This window comes from Hetaerina americana, unplaced genomic scaffold (assembly GCF_022747635.1).
Source record: "Hetaerina americana unplaced genomic scaffold, ioHetAmer1.1.p SCAF_4, whole genome shotgun sequence".
Taxonomy (NCBI): domain Eukaryota; kingdom Metazoa; phylum Arthropoda; class Insecta; order Odonata; family Calopterygidae; genus Hetaerina; species Hetaerina americana.
Genome location: NW_027286985.1, coordinates 90,130,571 through 90,151,042, shown reverse-complemented (window position 1 = coordinate 90,151,042; position 20,472 = coordinate 90,130,571). Strand labels below are relative to the sequence as shown.

Below are 20,472 nucleotides of genomic sequence, written 5' to 3'. Positions count from 1 at the left end.
GAAGCATAAGCCATGATGAAGAAATTAGTTCCTGGAGGCCATTAAACAATTATGAGTGAGAGCAGGAAGTTAAATACAACAGAAGAAGAATGGGAACTTATCAGAAATGGGATACGAAAAATGATAAGTATAGAATCAGGTATAATGATAATAATAATGAACTAACATGAGACACTGATAAGAAAGGAAAAACATGATTAAAGAAAATGCAAGGATGTGGAGAGTTGATAAAGGAAGTGTGAAATGGGTGCACGGTACAGGAAGGTGAAAGCAATATCAGGATACCTCTTTGCACATTACCAAATTCAGGGCAGGAAAATTACTGATTAAACCAAAAAATATTCAAGAGAGATGGAAAGAATACATAGAAGATAAAAGACAGTATGTCCGCAACCTTAGACATAAAAGTAAATATGTTGTAGATGGGGATAGCTTAAGTTTAGGCCTATTTGATTGAGAGATAGAAAGCGCATAATTGGAAATTATATCAAATATGGCAGTAACACTAGATGATCCCACAGAACTATGTAATGGATTAAGAGAATGCGGAAGGAATTTTGCCAGAAGATTTCAATAGATGTGTTAATTCCATTTCCTGAAAAGGTAAACAACAAAGCCATACGTGATGATAATCAGGTCTGGATTCATACACAGCAATAGTGGTAATTAGGATGAGTAATAAAAGGATGGAAATAAGGGTAAATTTAAGAGAATTAAAGAGGGAGGGGATCGAAATGGTGCGGGGGCTAACGTACTGGCTTCCCACCCTGAGGGCGCAGGTTCCAATCCCGGCGGTGTTGAATATTTTTCAGAGGTATCTCGATCCCTACTTGAGGTGCTTTGTGGAGGGCACTTTGAGTGAGTACGCCGTCCGTCGGATGGGACGTTAAGCCGCGGACCCCTTGGCGCCTTTCGTAAAGAGTAGGCTAATGCCGACGCTGGGTTTCTCTCCACCCTTCATCCTTTCCTGTCCTTCCCCTATGGCGCAAATGACCTTAGCTGTCGGTCGCCTCCCCTCAAAACTACTACTTCTTAAAGAGGGAAATCAGTGATTACTTAAGGGATGACAGTTTGTGCTCAAAAAGGAGAGTGGTATACATGTTACAATAGTAGTATCGGGATCACTATAAGAAAGTAACAGAGTACAATCCAGATGTATTTCTGGGCTTCATAAATTTTAAGAAGGCATTCGATGGAGTGAATTGGTTAGAATTAATGAATTTATTACAGAAAAAGGGAATATGAGACTAATCCACAACCTGCATGTGTCTCAAACTGCTCAGTTGCGACTGAGGGATGGAGAGTCCAGATGGGCAATGTTAGGACTAGATGTAAGGTAGGGTTGTCCATTATCACCGGCACTGTTCAACGTATATGTGGTGGAAATGATTTATGAGGCAAGGGAAGAACTGGAGAAAGAAATGAAAATCTATGGGAAGTTGATAAAATCAATTTGGTTTGAAAATGATCAAGCATTAGTTATCTGGTCAGTCAGCCAAGGGGTCAAAATCATTGCTGAGCACATCAGAAAATCAGTGAGATAGATATGGGATGATAAGCTATGTAAACAAAATTAATGAATAAGAAGAATGAATAGTTAAATATTGAAATAAAATACAATTTAATAATTTAAATAAACAATTAACCTATCTCAAAAATGTTTTGGACCTACAAGGCCAAAGTACTGGGGACATATACGAATTGCATTAGGCAAAGAAGCTTTCAGGAGCAGGATGAAATCTATGACAAGGACACTGAACAAGAATGTCCAGAAAAGACTACTGCAAACTTCAAATGGTTTTGTATGGCTTAGAAGCTAGGCAATTGAAGAGAGATAGTAAGAGGCTTAGTAATGTACAGTTTTGAAATATGGAAGGATGGAAAAGGTGGGGATCTGGATGATGCTGTGGCTAACTTACAAGCTTCCCACTGAGAGGGCCTGGGTTTGAATCCTGGAGACGACAAATATTTGTATCCTGAGCCCTGATTGGGGTGCTTTGTGGTGTGTGAGTGAATATAATGTCCATTGGATAGGACGTTAAACTGCAGACCCCTTGGCAACTTTTGACAAGAGTAGGCCGGGTTTCCCTCCACCCTTCCTTTCCCATCCATCCCTGATGGCGCAAATGACCTTCGCTGTCAGTCGCCTCCCCTAAAACTACTACAATGGAAAAGGTCACATGAACAAAAGGTAAACAAATGAAGTGCTAGGCAATGAGAAGAAGAGAAAAAGTTGTTAGAAGAAGTCCAAAGAGAGGAGGAAAAATTACTGCAAAGAATTTCACTTGATATATTGAAAAATATTTTAGAGGGGAGGAGATTAAGCAAGGTGGAAAGGTGTGGAAAAAGGACAGGTATGTCAGATGCAATGAAGGATGATAAAATCTACGTGGAATTGAAGTCAGTTTATTTAAGTGTGGGATGTCAGGTTGCGCCCTATTAACCAAGGCCAAAAATTGCAGGTAAGTTCAGTCTACATCCATCCAAAACCTATTTTAAACAATAGAATACCAAATAATAATAACATAAAAATGTCAGGTGATATATCACCAAGGTCCCTGAGTCTGATAAAACAATTGTCATACCTTTCCAGAACTTTCCAGACATACACAGTAAATTTCCAGGCGTACTTCCTTCAAGAGGAAGTAGTACCATAAAACTGTTTATTAAACCCTCTATATACAAGAATATAGTAAAGTGATCAATTTATTATTATAATTTTACCACCAAAAGTAAAATCTAAAAGGTACACTTATCTGTGCCTAATGTAAAGTTCTGTGATTTCTAATGCTTTCTATAATTTTCCCTCATACCCTCAGTCCAAACAGATATTTCCCATTCTTTCCTAGATGACCCACACTGGTAATTTCTCTAATATACTATATTCATTGGATTTAACAGACAAAAATCGAAGAAAAGATTGTAAGACTTTAACATGGATTGCATAGCCTAAGACAGGATAGCAACTGTAGGGTTATAGATAGCAAATATTCTACTTGCCATCCTTGGTATCTGGGGAATAATTAGTTCTACTCAAATGCATGCACTTTCACTAACTTCATCTGTTTTATTGACAAAACCCTTCCTGCATGGGAAAGCTATTAAAGAAAAAATTGCTCGTAACAGTACTGCTTACTCTGCTTTGTTTGGTTTTCAGTTTCCCCTTCCACACCTCTTCTCTCTGTGAGGGTGACCCTACTGCTGCCTGCAGCTTGTGTCGCATTCCCTACCTATGCCCTTGGGGGCAGAGACCATTGTATGCTGCATGTACATGAGATAAAGGAATTATGCCTAATCACTTTTCAAATTCTAGCTTGCACGTTATAGGATACATTTTTACTACATTCTAAGGTGCATGTGTTTGTTAGTTGATAGTATATGTATTTGCATGCGTGCAAATTATAAAGGTTTCTTCATGAATGTATGCATCACTATGCGTGTAAATTTGCATGAAAATGTTAACTTTGCAAGTAGTTTTGTTCTCTATTACAGATGTCGACCTAACACCCCTTGCCACATGCCCTCACAGCAGCTTGCAGGGTACTATGGAGTTAGATCCAAAATTGTTTTTAAAGCAAGAGGATAATTATAGAATTAGAGTTTTCCAAGATGCACAAATGGACAAGACTACAGAAAATAACTGGGTTCAGATCAGAATCAAAACAAATACCTAATCAACCAATATTCCACAAAGCCATTTGTTCACTACAAACACCACTTCTTTTAATCCAATTCAAAACGACTTTTCCCTTTTTGTCCTGCCTTGCTTACTCAGCATTCTATCCTCCATCGCAGTCACCTATATTCCACAGAGGCTAATTATGACATCCATCTTATCTGCATTTTTCAGATTTCTACTATTCTCTTTTCCACTGCCATCAACCAACAATTTTTCCCTGTAAACCCACTTAAATTTCTAATCAGGGTAATCTACCAATTATAGAAGGTTTTTGAAGGTTCAAAATGACTATTATGCTACCAGTGAACAAATGAAGTCTATATTGCATATTTACACACATATTGAAACCTAAAACTTATTCACATGCCAATTGCGACTGCAATATGAATTTCATTGAAGACAATAATTTCTAACTTTAACATCTTAGCCCAGGAATGTAAGCTATTGGATCATTATTTTACACTATTGAGCAGTAAGACCAACGTAGATTAATTGCACATCAAGTTGATACATTTTTTTAAAGTCAATTTTGAAACACATACAAAATGAGAAGATTTCTAATTGACTGGATAATCCCTGCATTTTCCCAGAAGTCAAGTCATTGATGCCGAGGAATGTCAACAACTATTTTATTACTAAAGCAAACTCCCTGATGGTTTCAGGTTTCCTATATTCCAGTTTTCATGAGGCTATATTGTAAAATGCCAGCATGTAAATTTGTGTTCTTTGATATTACTTCCTCCCAGCCACAAGTGCTTTCCTCAGCTTCATCATTGATGTCAGTTTCAGCAACTTGTTTTCCAGTCCATATTGACCAGTGACATATTCCACTATGTTCAAGTGAATCATTGCATCACTATTTCTAAAACTTACTCAACTATTGTTTTAAAGGAGAGTATGAGAGAAGGTGAACAAGGTTGGGCAAGGTGAACAGTTTTTTGTTTACAATGAAACTAGTCAGTAACCTAATGGATTTGTTTTTATTACATAGCGATTAAATATTGTTTTTAATATATGGCTACTGACATACAACTGAACTTAACTTAGTTTAATGGGTCTAGTTTACGAATTTTTCTTTAATTCCACAATGAAATAGCGATGCTGCACTTCTATTGGTTGAGTAAAAAGCATTTGGTTATTTTTAAATCAGTCTGACTACATACAACTTAAAAAACTTGTTACTTACTGGCAAATCCAAAGAGATTAATAGTCAATTGTAAGGTCATTTTTTGTACAGTGAAAGCATAACAAAGAACACAGCAGATTCTTATTTTGACAGTGTGGACTTACAGCAGAAACAGGTCAAAGAATTTCAAATAAATTAACAACATAACACCCAGGCCCAACACCCAGGCATCAACATCGGAAATATCTTAGTTAATGCAACTGTTTAACGTTTTTTTTATTCAATTTTTCTCTTCTAGTTTTTGACAATTCTCATTGATTGTGGACACTTTGCATCTTTACTGTTGCTTGTAAGCTTATACTTTGCATTGCAAAGCTATATATTTTAGGTAAATCCAGAGGATGTACCAGGTGTACAAGTATGAAAGGTGGATTTCAGACAATAGTTGGTGCACCAATGCAGTTTATGATATAAATATTTGACACAAATGCCATTTTACTCAGCCATTAACAAGTCTCAGACACACCTGGGTGATAAATTGATAGTGTTTGCATAGTGCTGCGTTGCTGAGTTCAATATGTCAAAATTTATAACAAAGAGCATTCGCCAACAGCATTAATGTTTGTTTTCATTTGAAGAAAACTGCTGCTGAATCATACTGTTAACTTCAAGAATCTTATGGTGAACATACTCCATTGCAAGATACACGTGAACGATGGTTTTGGCATCTCTAAAGCATAGCATAGTGACTTCAATGTTGCAGACAAGGAACACGGAAAACCACCAAAAAGTTACGAAGATGAGGAACTGCAAGTATTGTTGAATGAAGAGGATTAACAAACACAAAAACTACTTCAAGCAATTGAGCAATAATCAAGCTATTTCCAATCACCTACGAGAGATGGGAAAGATTCAGAAGACCGGCAGATGGGTACCACATGAGTTGAACAACAGGCAGAGAGAGAAATGCAAAAACACATGTCAAATTATGCTCGCACCATATAAAAGAATCCCCTTTTACATAATATTATTACTGGGGATGATAATGATTTATTTTGAGAATCCCTGGCACACCATCCACACCAACCTCAAGACCGAATCGCTTTTGCAGAAAAATGATGCTCAGTGCTTGATGGGACCAGAAGGGTGTGGCCTATTATGAGCTGTTAAAACCTGGTGAAAGTGCAATACTGACGGCTAGTAACAAATATTTGATTTAAATAGTTTGCTCCTTGACAAGAGACCAATACCAAAAGGGGCAACACAAGGTTAAATACTCTATCATTTATGGCAAAATAAATTCGTTACATGTTTGATGTACTCAGCTGGGAAGTTCTACCTCATGCAGGTTACTCACCACACTTAGCTCCTCCAATTACCACTTGTTTTAATTGATAGGTCATGTACCAGCTGAGCAGCACTTTGGTTCATAAGACATGAAAAAATGGCTCGATGAACAGTTTCTGGCAAAAGGGAAAGATTTTTCCTGGCCCAGTATCCACAAATTGCCCGAAAGATGGGAAAAAAATCTATCTAAATAACTAGCAATGGAGCATACTTTGAATAAAGCTCTTTTTACAATTCTTCCAAAAAATTTTTTTTGGAAAAAAATCCAATTTGATATTTGTATAATCGGTATCACCATATACCAAGCTCTTTGAAATATTATGCATGGGTTTCAAATCAATTTACAGGCAAATACAAATACATCAGCACACAGTGTTGAATTTCCATATTTTGGATGATCAAACAGGATCATGTATTTATGCACCATTACCTATTGAAAAATTAACTTACCTTTATGAACAGGTGAACTTTTGACAATTCTCAAATTGATCCCTAGCTCACTAATTGCATTATTTTCCCAAATGGATCAATTTAAGCTATGCAAGGACAACTTCCTTTTTTGACCAAATGAAAGAGAATTTTGACTTTTATTGGAATACTAGCGGTTAATTAAGATAGGGATGTAGAGGAGTCGCAGGACCCCCAATAACTTAAATGAAGGGCTGAACACCAACTAACTCACAACTGTCAATCAATTGAATCTGCTGAAGCAGAACATCAGACTAACAATTAAAAATTCTGTCACTACCCCTGAACAGTAACTATTTTTTTCACCATAATCTGGTAACAATTTTCAAAAATTCATCTCTCACGCCCATAATGACTATGAGAGTCCTATGGGTGGTCATTGTTTTCGTTTTTCTAAGTAGAATAACATGACAAAAAGATTTTTTAAGTTTATTGGATGAGAGAAAAATACTTTCATTTGGCATGAGATTAATAACGCTCTGAGGCATATTTTTACCCCCGTCACTGTTCTAGGGTTAAGTATGAGAGCAGGTCAAAAAAGAATGATAAATCATAAATTTTTATTCCCGTAAATTATTGCTCAAACATTAGATTTTGTCTCATTATTAGTTTAATCTGTTCTGCAAATGAGGTGCGAGTTTCACTGATTTAACTACAGCACTGCAGCAGCTACTGCAAACTGAAATGTTCAGTTCACCAAAGGTAATGGCAGAAGTCCTTGAGCAATGTGCTGCATTGATATTTTGCTTAAGGTCTATGAAATGGTACAAGACATTCTAAGTTGGCTCTCCCCTACAGCACAGCTAGGATAGGAATGTTTAAAATACGAGATAAAATCAATTTAAAAAAATTGTGGACCCTGAGCCTCCTGTCTCAATGCTCTTATGGAGTAACACTAACACAGCTGCTGCTATTGCACGTGAAAATCATTAGAAACCATTTATGGGTCTATCAAAAATACTGAAATTTCCTTTCACAAGTTGGTACCAAAAAAATTACATAAAATGCATGTGTGTGCAGTGGGATCAGAGACTGCTCAAGAAACCAGATATTCTTGCACAGGATTGTTCACACTTGAAGTTGATGTTTCAGAAGGGCCACTTCCTTTAGAAAGTTCTTTTCTATGCAGATCAAACTTAAAAGTATAACGTTAATCCTGAGGTCAACTATGAAAGTGCTGAGTAGAAATCTCACTTATTTCACCTCCCACAAGTATGACAGTGAAATTAATTATTGAAGCAGACGTAGTTGAAAGGGCAGCAAAAGTAAAATCCATGCATGGCCTTCAAAGTAACAACTACCAGAGTTTAAATCTGATTGAGGAATTAAATCTGAGAATTCCAGGACAAATATGACACTGAACAAACTTTTCCTTTCTTCTCTCATCCTAACTTCCAGCTTAAGTCTGCATCAAGTACATCAGTTCATTTAAACATGTCAAAATTACTGCAAAAATATTAATTATACAAATTAACATCCAATAACTGGGGACTAATCATTCTGAATGAGTGAGTCTATGATGCATAGAACTTGGAAAATCAACAGTGAAATCATTGCCTTGATTCAACTCATGATCAGATTCATTATAGGTCCTGTGAATTATGAGGATTAACTGAGATGATGCTAACATCATCACCAGTATTTCAACCCTATTGTCCACTGCAGCCCCCCATTCTACTCCATTTAATGTCAATTCCCTCAATCCTTGATAACTTAACTGTTTTATGTCTTCCTTAATTTGTCTTATTCATATGTCTCTTGGTCTTCCTCGTGGAATCTTCCCTTCTTTTTTTCCTTCTATTATATTCCTAAACAATCCATCGTGTCTGTGTGTGTCCAATCCATGTCCTTACTTTGTCTGCCCATTTCGATTCATCATTCTCCTCCAGTACCAAGTTTCAAAGGCTTCCATTCTTCACTGGTCCGCTTATCCAATGTTCCAATTCTGGGAACCATAGAGTGCCATGCTCTACACAAAAATCTTGACGAATTGCTTCCTTATTTCCAGCCTAAGGTTCTTTGAACATAGTAATTGCCTCATTTTCATGAATGCGTTCTTAGCTTGGGCTATTCTCAACTTAATGTCAGTCGAACTTCTTTCATCCCATGTTATGCTACTGCCCAGGAAGATTAAGGATTCCACTTGCTCTAGTTTCACCCTTGGAGTGATGATATCTGCATTCAGCTTCTCTCTTATACACATAAGGATTTCAGTTTTCTTCTGGTTGATATGTAACTTATATTCCCCCAATTCTTGGTACATAGCACTTAAAGGGTTGCTTGCAGGTCCTCTCGAGTTTTCACCACCACTGCGATGTCATCTGCAAACCTGAGCATGTTAATTTTTTTGCCATTCACCATGACTCCCTTGATACCCAATTCTTGTTTCTTTCATTGCCTCTTCCAGGTTTATGTTGAATATTGCTGGCGAGAGGTGGCATCCTCGTCTTACTATGATGCTAACATATAATTACAACCAATCTTTACTACCTCTTCACAAAAAAACCTTCAAATGAAGATCTTTTATTGATAAAATAAATAGGATGTGCCAAAAAAGCAATGCCCATTTTTTTCTAGCAATGCATCACAGCAACAGCACTCATGCCCCTAGACCCAATGGATAGCTAATGCCTTTCTATCCCCTTGGTGTTATTCTCACATTTATTTATTACTATTAATTTAATTAAACACATGATTTTCAACCAGTCCTCCGCTAATAAAAATCCACAGTTTAAGGAAATTAAAAGACCCTTGTGAAAGGGGCCTCAGTGATTGGCTAAATGAAGTATATGATTGTCATTGGCCAACAGCTGTGAAGTAGAGGGAGTAATGGGGTAGATTGAGGGAAAGTAGAGGATTACACAGACAAATGGTAAATTATAGGGCTCAACCACTTACTGGAGAATGCATTGACAGTTAACCATCCTTATCTTTCTCTCATCTCACTTCAACTCATCTACCTCATTTTGTTATGATTTGTTCCAATATACGTATACATATTAACAATGGGTAACAATGATCATGCCAAAGGCACTGAATAGGTCGGCATTTATTCGAATTTTAGCAAATTAGGAAAGTTCACATTCTCGAATTTACTTAACATTGCTCACCACGCTTAAATTTACAGTGATTTTACAAGGTAATTTAAATTGCATTTTCAGCCCATATTTAAATGAAGTCACCTCGAAGTCAACCATCATTTCAAAATTATAGCAGATTTAATATCGAGAAGTCCTTGGCCATTAGGCAGCTATATAAATAAATCAGCTTAAAGAAATTCTTAACTCTGACGTTATCCATTGCGCATACGGGGTGAGCAGGTCTTCAAGGTATGTTTCAGTTTCACTGTACTCAATCTCCTTCTCCAGACAGCACACGACCACGGTACGTCAATCAAAACATAATATTGTCGAGAAAGATTACCTTCACAACACTCACCTATTGATTGTATCAAGGAAATTAACATAGCAGTATATTTCAAGTAGAAAAAAGTTACTAAATCATCAAATTCATTTCGGAGATCATCTCTGTTTAAATGATACATCCTACATATTTATCATCACAGAATCACAATGTTTGGAAACTACATTGAAAGTTCACAAGTCTCTGTTAATATCTGGTTACGCCAATCTCGTGGTCGAAGAAAACTGCAATTAAAGACGCTTCCTTTCGACAAACATAATTAAGATCAAGTAGTAAACAATGACGAACTAACACCTAGATAGCAATATTAAATGTTTCCAAAAACAATAGTCACTCGAATCCAATCGATACATACGTCACTTCACTATGAAATAAAATAACGCATACATCATAACTACACAACCCAGGGACAGACAAGCGGCGAAGTACATTTCAATAAGTTAATAAACGATATTGCTCCTAATTTCAAGGGTCACCTTGAAAACTGAAGAACATGGACGGTAACCATATAAATATCGAATAAGTTGAGTATTGTCACTACACACAAACTAAAATTCTACGCAATTGATTGTCGGCACTGCATGGTCAGTAATCAAACAGCTCTTCAACTAGGTCTTCAAAAATAATTGCACAGAATCAATATAACTTAAAACTGCTAAAAATGAAGACTATTTAGAAATCAATGTGCAAGATGGCAAATAAATAGTAATTAACCAGTCTCAACATGGCGTCCATGATATGACGAATAATTTCAAAGATAACGTAACATTCGAAAAACCTCATAATTCACCAGAGTCAAAGCATGTAAAAAAATTAAATTTTGAATGGCTGAAATACCTACCAACAGTAGAGAGTTGCTGAATATCATTCATTTTTAGAATGACATTAGCCCCGGTTATTTGCTGGTGTTGGGCTGCCTGCTGACCTTGCTGCGCCTGCATCGAAGAGACCCACGACTCCAGAATGATGGCGATATTTGCACTTCAAGCACAAATAATTTCCAAACGCACAGGTAAATTTTACCGATTTACTTCCGTGTAGCTTGTGACACAATAAGTGACCAAAATGGACACCTAATCCCAGATTTCCCAGGTCGGCGTTTGCACAGATGGCGTGCTCTGCGTCTAGCGCATGTTCTTAAAGCTAATTGGCTACGAAATCTACCAAGCAGTGTCCGTTTTGCAAGCTCGTTTATTTTGCAGGATTAAAACACAACTTCGCTCCCTAGTTTGATCAGTTTGACGCATCATTAAAATAAAATCGCATCCTAAAATTTTCCAAAGTCATGTATGCAAAAGCTAACACAAATGCAAATTACGACCACCTTAAGCACCCGCGAAATTTGAAAATGTATATAGGATTTGATCGATGAGATATATAAATAATATGCCCGGTAAATGGATGACCTTAGAGCTCGTTGTTTATTCTTAATTTGGTTTTAAATCGCCAATGTAAATATAAATAATTTCAAAAATAGAATCTCCTGGGCAGCATCCGCGTCATTATTTAGTTTTAAATAAAAAGTAAAACAAGGTAAAACAAAAAAATTAAACCACAACCATGGAGACACTTATGCGTATATATATATATAAAAATTTGTTTTCTTGCTTGGGGATCAGTCACGTTAAGATGGTATGGAGTAAGGCTTTCTTGCTTTTGGATAAATTCAGTAAAAATTCGCAAATTAACAGATTAGGTCAGTTTTTTACATACTTTTCAGGATATATTTTAATCGAAAAAAAAATTTTTTTAGACATCTTTTTTCACACACATATAGCAGAACATAATTATCTCTTAATTTAGATTTTAATTTATTCACTTCAATGAGAAGCGGTAATTTTATGGTTGCATCCTTTATCAATATATTATGATATCTGCAAATGTTTAAAATGGTTTACGCCAACAGCGGGGAAAATGCTGCTTTATATATTGTTAACAGCTGATGCGAAATTCGATTGCCTTTATTTAGTTCTTTAAAAGTTCATTTTTTAATGGATATTTTTCAGGTGAATTGCTACTGCGATATTTCTTTAAGTGAAAGCTTTTAAATTTCGTTTTTTCAAATGCAGTGTTCATTGAGCCTGGCAAAATCCATCCAGATACGTGTATCTACCCAGTACTCACATGCCACTGCTAAGTTGTGTGGAGATGATTACATACTTGGCATGCAATATCAAAAAATAAGTTTTCTTAAATTTTAGTTGCAAGATAGTTTTGTAAACTAATTCAAACAATGAAGAACATGTCAACAACAGGCACATGCATTACGATATCTAAGTTAGAGCTTCAAGGATCATGAAAATGTACAAACCCTTCCATAAAATGAAAATTGTGGTCCATTTGGAGGGATATCTTAAATTGGCAATTTATATTTCTGTCCCTTAATCTTTGAAACAAATTTGTTTTATCATTCACAACCTTAGCATATCTTCCAGTGAAGAAGAACTATTTCAGTTCAACGTTATGCCAGATCATTAAAATGAAAAAGAGATACATAACAAAGATTAAAAATTAGAATTGCTTGAATATTTCCAGAATTCACAAAACTTAGAGAAATTAAATTTGTGATAAAATAGAATTTGTAAAAAATGCTTCTAGGATGAAATTATTTTTTTCCATTTTTGGGGTTAATAATAATAATCACAGTAATCGATGCAAAGCTTGGTTTGGTTGGTGATGGTAGAGTCCACCCAGTACTAAACCCAACGGCGTGTGAAATTGACACATCAGGGTAGGGGGGCCAGTTCCTTTACCTGTACCGTATGGTTTCCCAGGAAGATCTGGTACCCGAAAAATCACATAGCTTGGATGGAGCTGCAGGTACCCAGAGACTTTAATGGAATGGAACCCGGGACCCTCCAGTCAGTAGTTCAACACTCTACCCCCTGGACCACCGCGACTCACTTCTGGTGATATTGGGCTATCAATTTTCTGTCCTTATGAACGAATATGTTTAATTTCTAAAAATTCATTTGCATCATCAATCTATTGTGTCTACATTTTTAATCTAGGTGGCTACAATTCTATATTCAGGAGAGTAAATTGCTGAAAAATTTTGTGTGTTTAGGACTCATATGCCGTAATTGTAGGTTGCAGTAGTCCAGGTGGGAGGCTGTTGGACTGATGACCAGAGGGGTCCAGGTTCGATTTCTGGGTAAGGCACTCCGGGCACCTGCAGCTCCACCCAAGCTATGTTATATTTCGGGTACCGTATTTTTTTATGGGTACCATAACCGGCACAGAGAAAGGAACTGGCCCCCCTACCCTGATGTGTGAATTTCACTTGCCGTCGGGCTTAGTACAGGGTGAACTCTACCATCACCTACCATACCGACCTTCAGAGTGATTACTGTGTTTATGATTTTTTTTATGCAATAATTATTTTCAAAAAATCTAAAGTCCAGGGTGAAGTAGTACTGTGGGTGAACCTCTTTGCTACTGACAGGAGGGCTTGGGTTCCATTCCGGATGACGCTATTGGGCACCCTTAGTATCAATTTATCTACAGCTAACCCCGCACCACTACTGATGTGTATGACTCACTAAGTATGTACCTTCAAAAATTAAATTCTTCCTCAATTTTTAGTTGCAATATATTTCCGTCAAATTTATGGTTTTCTTGTGTATGTTGCCTGAACATGGTCATTGAAGCAAGATAAGAGGCATAGATTGAAGTCGTTTGAAGTGTGGGTTCAGAGCAGAATGGAACAGGTGAAGTGGGTAGAAGGGGAGTAGGGAGGTAGGTAGGTGAGTAGAGGTAAGGTAGGGAGGAGAGGGGTTTGCTGGGAGGAGTTCATACAAGGCAGGAAATATTGAGAGCTCTCTGCATTCAAATCGATTTTGCCCAAAGCATCTGCAAAATTATGTCCTCACAGATGACACCTTGATAAAGAAACTGCACATATGCATATAAAGGCTTAGCCACCAAATTAAATCCAATTTCAATTGTAAGGATAAATTGGTGCTACCATGCCGATCATTGCTAAAGTATAATATCCATTGCATTTTATATAATATATTTGCAAATATATTTAGTATCCACACACATATAAAATACACATATAAAATAGAATATAGAGACACAAAGAAAGGACACTCACAATTTGTTATTTGACGTTTCGACAGCATGGCTGTCGTCTTCAGAATCAGTCTTCGTCTTCAGAATATATATATATATATATATATATATATATATATATATATATATAGATATATATTTATATATATATATATATATATATATATATATAGATATATATTTATATATATATATATATTTATATATATATATATATATATTCTGAAGAGGAAGACTGATTCTGAAGACGATATATATATATATATATATATATATATATTTTCTGAAGACGAAGACTGATTCTGAAGACGACAGCCGTGCTGTCGAAACGTCAAATAACGTAACGTAAATAACGTAAAAACGTCAAATATATATATATATTTATATATATATATAAATATAAATATATATATTTATATATATATATATATATATATATATTTATATATATATAAATATAAATATATATATATATATATATATATATATATATATATATATATATATATATATATATATATATATATATATATATATATGAAACCACCTCAATTATCATTCCCAAGATTAAAATGATGGACACTACAGAGAATATGACTCCTGGCAACTATGGGGCTCCGCCCAATCAGCCATGTGTTGTACCCCACAGCAGGGGAGGCATGACTTCTGTGGTCGTCATCCCACAAAACCCTTGTAGGGAAAAACCTACAGCAGCAGGACAGAAGATGCAGGAGAAGAAGCCCAATTTAGTTATCATAGGAACTAGGAATGTTAGGACATTGTTGAGGACAGAATTAGAGAATACAAAGCGAGAGATGGAAAATAGGAGGTATAGATATTTTAGGTCTATGTGAGGTGAGATGGAAGGATACTAGGGATTACTGGAGCGATGGTTATAGAATAATATACAGTGGCGGGGACGAGAGCCAATGAGGGGTTGCCATAATATTAAATAAAGAGGTAGGAAGAAGTGTAGTCAACATAGAAGAAGCAACAGATAGAATATTACTGGTAGAGATAAAAGAAGAACCGAAAAACTTGATTATTATTCAGGTATACATGCCACCATGCAACCATACGAAGGAAGAGGGCAATAGGATATACGGTCAGTTAGAGGACATATGTGCATGTGTTCCTTGAGGGAAACATTTGGTAATAATGGGGGATTGGAATACGACGGTAGGTGAAGGAAGAGAAGGTGATGAGTTGGGGGACTATGGTGTAGGCACGAGTAATGACCGCCGGGAGGCAGGCTTGCTCTATGTTGACTATGCTTCTTCCTACTTCTTTATTTAACATTATGGCAACCTCTTGTGGGATTTTATCCCCTCTGCTGTATAATATTCTATAACTATCACTCCAGTTATCTCCGCTATCCTTCCATCTCACTTTGCATAAACCTAAAATATCTGTATTTCCTCTTTCGATCTCTCCCTTAATATTCACTAATTTTTCTGCCCTCAACATTGTCCTAGCATTTCAAGTTTCTATTCTAACTAATTTGGTCCATTTTGGTTTTGAATAGATTTGATTATATAAGGGAGGTTAACACACAACTCTCTGATACCTCTGCCTACTGGCGAATACTCAAATCCTGCACTTCAGGAGGAACTCATTGAATTTCTTGCCTCCAATGGGCCCAATGAAGGTCTTTCTCCTTCAGACATGGCCCTCCACTCCCCTTCCCACCCACGCACCCCTCATTTCTATATCCTTCCCAAGATTCATAAACCTGGCAATCCTGGTCGTCCGATTTTATCCTGCCAGAACACCCCAATGGAAAGAATCACTGCATTTGTATTCCACTACCTGCAGCCAATAGTCCACTCCCTACCGTCATTCACTTGAGATTCATACCATTTCCTGGAAAGACTAAAATCCACTTCCCTCCCTCCAGATACTGAGATAAGATAACCATGGCCACCATTGATGCCACATCCCTTTATACATCCATTCCTCACTTAGGTCTCTCCGCTCTCCAATACTACCTCTCCCAACACCCTAAGCCACACATACCTAGTGCTGAATTTCCCCTTAGCCTTTCCAACTTCATCCTCACCTGTAATTCCTTCTCCTTCAACAATAAATTCTCTGGCAGGTCAAGGGTTGTGCCATGGACAGCTTAAGCCCTTCCTATGCAAACCTCTTTCTTGGTCTCGCAGAGAAAATATTCCTTATAAGTCAACCCCTGAAACCTCTATTGTGGATCAGATATATCGATAATATATTCCTTCTCCGGCCACATGGTACTGATCCCCTGAAAATGTTAATTTCCGACCTCAATGCTTCATCCTCTGTCTCCTTCAATTCTACCGTTTTCTACTCCCAAATCACCTTCCTAGATGTAAACGCATCATTAATAGACAAAAATTCCACACTTCTGTACATAAAAAACCAACCAACAAATAACAATACTTACATTATAATAGTTGCCACCCATATCACACCAAATGCTCCATTCCTTATTCCCTTTCCATAAGTGCACACTGAATCTGCAATGACCTTAACTCCCTTGATAAATTCCTCTCAAATCTGCACCATTCCCTCCTTTAACGAGGCTATCCTGTATCCCAGCTTAACAAAAAAATCAGAAGACATGCTTACACTCCCAAACCTTCCTCCACTACAGAAACCTACCCTCTTTCAATATCACCACATACTTCCATGGCCTAGAATCTCTGAAATTAATCCTAAAAACGTGTACCCTATCCTCCAAAACTATAATTCCACCACCAACCTATTTCCCAAATGCCCCTCCATTACTTTCAAATGCCCCGCCAACTTATAAGATCTCCTTAAATCAACCAATCCACTCCCTAAATCCCCGCCCTGTCCCTAAGCCACTCCCATGCCCTGCAATAAACCTGGATGCAAAAAATGTCCTATATTCAAAACCAAAATCCCATCCCTCTCTCACCTGCTTTTCAACTCTCTCCCATAAATTCCCTACTCCTCATGTACTTCTAGCAATGTAGTTTACCTTCTGAAGTGCCAACTATGTCCTGCCTTTTATATTGGACAGTGTACTACACCCCTCAATATTAGAATCAATTATCTCACCTTGTATTCCAGCCATATTTCAAAAACCTCCAGGTGATATAGATGAATACTGGAGGTTTTTGAAATATGGCTGTGGAAAAGGGTAGAAAAGGTAAAATGGGTGGAAAGAAAAAGCAATGATCAAGTACCAAGCATGATGAGGGAGGAGAGTGTGTTGTTTGGAGAAATCCAAAGGAGGCAGAGAAGTAGATGTGCAGGTGCATTGCTGATGGATTGCTGAAGACTATGATACAAGAGAGAATATCGGTAGGAGAGGAATAGGGAGGAAAAGAATGGGTATGCCAGATAGAAAGGAGGGAGGTAGGGAGTGTGCAGAATTGAAGAAAGGTTAGTTGTAGTGTATGGTGTTTAGTTATGCCTGGCTAGGTGATGATTAAAAATGGAGTAGTCCTTATCTAAAGGTACCCATCACATAACGACTGCTTCATTTTTAATCATCACCTAGCCAGGCATAACTAAACACCATGCACTACAACTACTCTTTCTTCAATTCTGCACAATCCCTACCTCCCTCCTTACACTCTTAGAAGATTATTGACCAGGCAGGGATGGGAGAGGCATTTAACCCTTTCCAAACACATGCCTTATTATTATCTTCATTATTGGTAGTCCACTGTTTGGCTGGGATATACACAAGAGTGAGCATCACTGTATTTCTTCGTTTAATTTGATTAGACAACCCCATACTACATTAAACTACCCTTCAATCCCTCCAACTCACTTCCTTCCTCCTTTCATTCCATCCAAAATTGCTATCCTTTTCCTCCCCCTATGCAACCTGATCAAAGTTCTCCTTTCTATTGCAGCATTCAACATTCCAATTAATATGCTTCTCATCCACTTATCCTGCCTCCTTGGATGTCTCTTAAAAATACATTCTCCTATGTAACTATGCCTAATACTTCTCTTGTTTACCTTTCTATCATTTTACCTTTTTCATTCTTCTCCACAACCAAATTTCAAAGGTCTCCAATTTATGCCTGCCATCTTCCTTCGACAAACAAACTTATATTTATATACTGTACCAAAGTCTTAACATCCTCACTCAACATCCCTGTCATCAATTACCTTTTCCTTATAAAAGCATCTTAGCCTCACATAAATTTTCTTCATACAAGTATGTCCCAAATACTTTGTCGATCTTAGTCCAAAACACTGCCAAGGTAAACATAACAGTTTCAGGTTTAACTTTGTGGAATTCCTTCATTATGAGGGTAAAAAGAAACTTAACATTTCCACCAAAAAGATTTAATATTCCACGACTGTGGTTTCAATGCTGTGCATCATCAGGTGATGATGATACGCAGCATTGAAACCATGGTTGTGAAAAATTAAATCTTTTTGGTTGAAATGTTAAGTTTCTTTTTACCCTCATACTGCCAAGATAGGTAAACTGTTCTGTCTGCCCTAGCTTTTGCCACTCTAACTTTAATGTATAATTTAACTTTCCTCTTTCTCAAAAATCTCATAACCTTCATTTTGACGGACACTATTAATGGCATAAATGTTTTTACAAGTATTCTCTCTCCCTGATGCCAAATATGATGCAAATATTTCATCTCCTCACAAAAGATTTAACTTTCCAAAGAACAAGTGAAAATTAGCTAAATAAATTATTTTCCTGATTTAGTGTTCCACCTGATCTGTTTTATACCCTATAATTTTAAGTCCTCCAATTTCTCAAAAACCTTATAAACTTAATATATTTATCATTAATCCGAAAGCAGTCATTTTATTGGCCTCTGCATCAGATTTTTAAACTTGTTAATACATAAAGTAATAAGCACTAGAAAGCAATTGACAAATATTTTACGATGACTGAGAGATAGGTACTTAGATGTGGGATGGTAAAATCTGATACTATGGAAGAGAGGCACAAAGGAAATAGGAATTTGGGGGAAAACAAACAAGGATGACCACAGATTACACCATGAACAATTAAACTAACAGAGGTGAGAAGAAAATGAAGGAACATAAACACAGAATAAAGAACAACAGAATGTTCAACTTCTACAACTATGAGAAGTAATTCTAGTTAGCCTGCAGTAAATTTTTTGGCCCATTTTCATGTTATTCTATTTTATCTATCCTTTTAATCATATTTCGTAATCCTTTTGTTGTTTAATTACTTCAAAACAAGTAAATTATGTACTGAATCTTCATCCATTCCTGGTAGGCTGTGCGAAAAGATGATAGTTTTCCAGTTGTAAAACCATGATATACTTGAACCTATTATGTATAACTGGTACCTACCTGTTTCTCTCAGCATTTTTATTGCACACATGCCTGTTATGATGCTTGAACTAGAAGTTAGCTTTAGTCAAACCCTTTCTCTTTCAGAACTTGATGGCTTTCTCTCCTTAATCATTTCTAATGCACACTCTCTTAGAACTACAGGGGAGGAAATAGAGAGGGGGGGAGTGGAAGAGGAAGACGTTTACTAGTTTTGCAAACGTCTCCCTTGTCTTCCCCTTCTCCTCCTCATTTCATACCATGTCCTCTTCCTTCCTTCCGAAATCCTAATGTATATAAGCCTGCACACAACTTAAGTTTGTTACCAGATGATGATGTAATACATCAAAACCCCGTCGTAAAATTAAAAAAATTTTATCAAGTGGAAAAGTGCTTCGATCAGTTATTCATTATGTTAAACTTCCACCACATCACGCCTGAAACTACTCAATTTGTTGTCATGTGGTTTAGTTCAAACATACTAAAGAACAGATAGTAACAATTTTCCACTAGATAAGTTAAATTGTATGACTGGGTTTCGAAGTATTACATTATCTTCAGGTCTATCAACATGGAGTGGGCTTAGTACCTAGTAGGAAACTGGAGAGGTGGGGGTGTTGGCATGCACAGCTGGGTTACCATCACATTGTTCTGCTCTGATTCCATCTCAATCAAGAGAATTAATTCACACACAGTATCCATTTTCCTTACCCTTCTCCCCAGTTTTCTACTAGGCGCTCCATGTTATTATATGTATTCCCCACTCACCATAATTGACAGAATACGAGTGTTATCAGGTGAAAAGGCATTTAAAAAATTTTTTTTCTGTGCATTGACCAAATGCTCAGTTTTTCAAAATAATGAATTTTAGGAAACATGATTAACCCTTTCAGTGTAGCGGGCCAATATATCGACTTCAACGTAAGCTATTGTTTAAATTGCTGTGATTTCTTAATTATTTGTTGCATTTTGTGTATTGCTTTTTTATTCAAAATATTATGTCCCAGCTTTTTAAAACATGTTTTTTTTAAATTTTCTATTTTAAAAACTTCTCATAAGG

At 36.7% G+C, this 20,472-nt stretch overlaps 1 protein-coding gene across 4 annotated transcripts in view; it reads right to left on the bottom strand.

Annotated features, from left to right (window-relative positions):
* sxc (O-linked N-acetylglucosamine (GlcNAc) transferase sxc) overlaps positions 1-20,472 on the bottom strand; it is a 124,384-nt gene that overhangs the window by 85,426 nt on the left and 18,486 nt on the right. The window contains exons 1-2 of one of the 4 annotated variants that reach the window (XM_071590470.1): positions 11,067-11,160; positions 10,885-10,978 (exon numbers count right to left, since the gene is read on the bottom strand). The exons of 1 other annotated variant lie outside the window; for it this stretch is intronic. In XM_071590470.1, the coding sequence (XP_071446571.1) occupies positions 10,885-10,915 (31 nt within the window). In that variant the 5' untranslated portion in view covers positions 10,916-10,978; positions 11,067-11,160. Of the gene's footprint in view, positions 1-10,884; positions 11,161-20,472 lie in introns of those variants that run through there. 2 more of the 4 variants (XM_071590469.1, XM_071590468.1) reach the window with 2 other exon arrangements.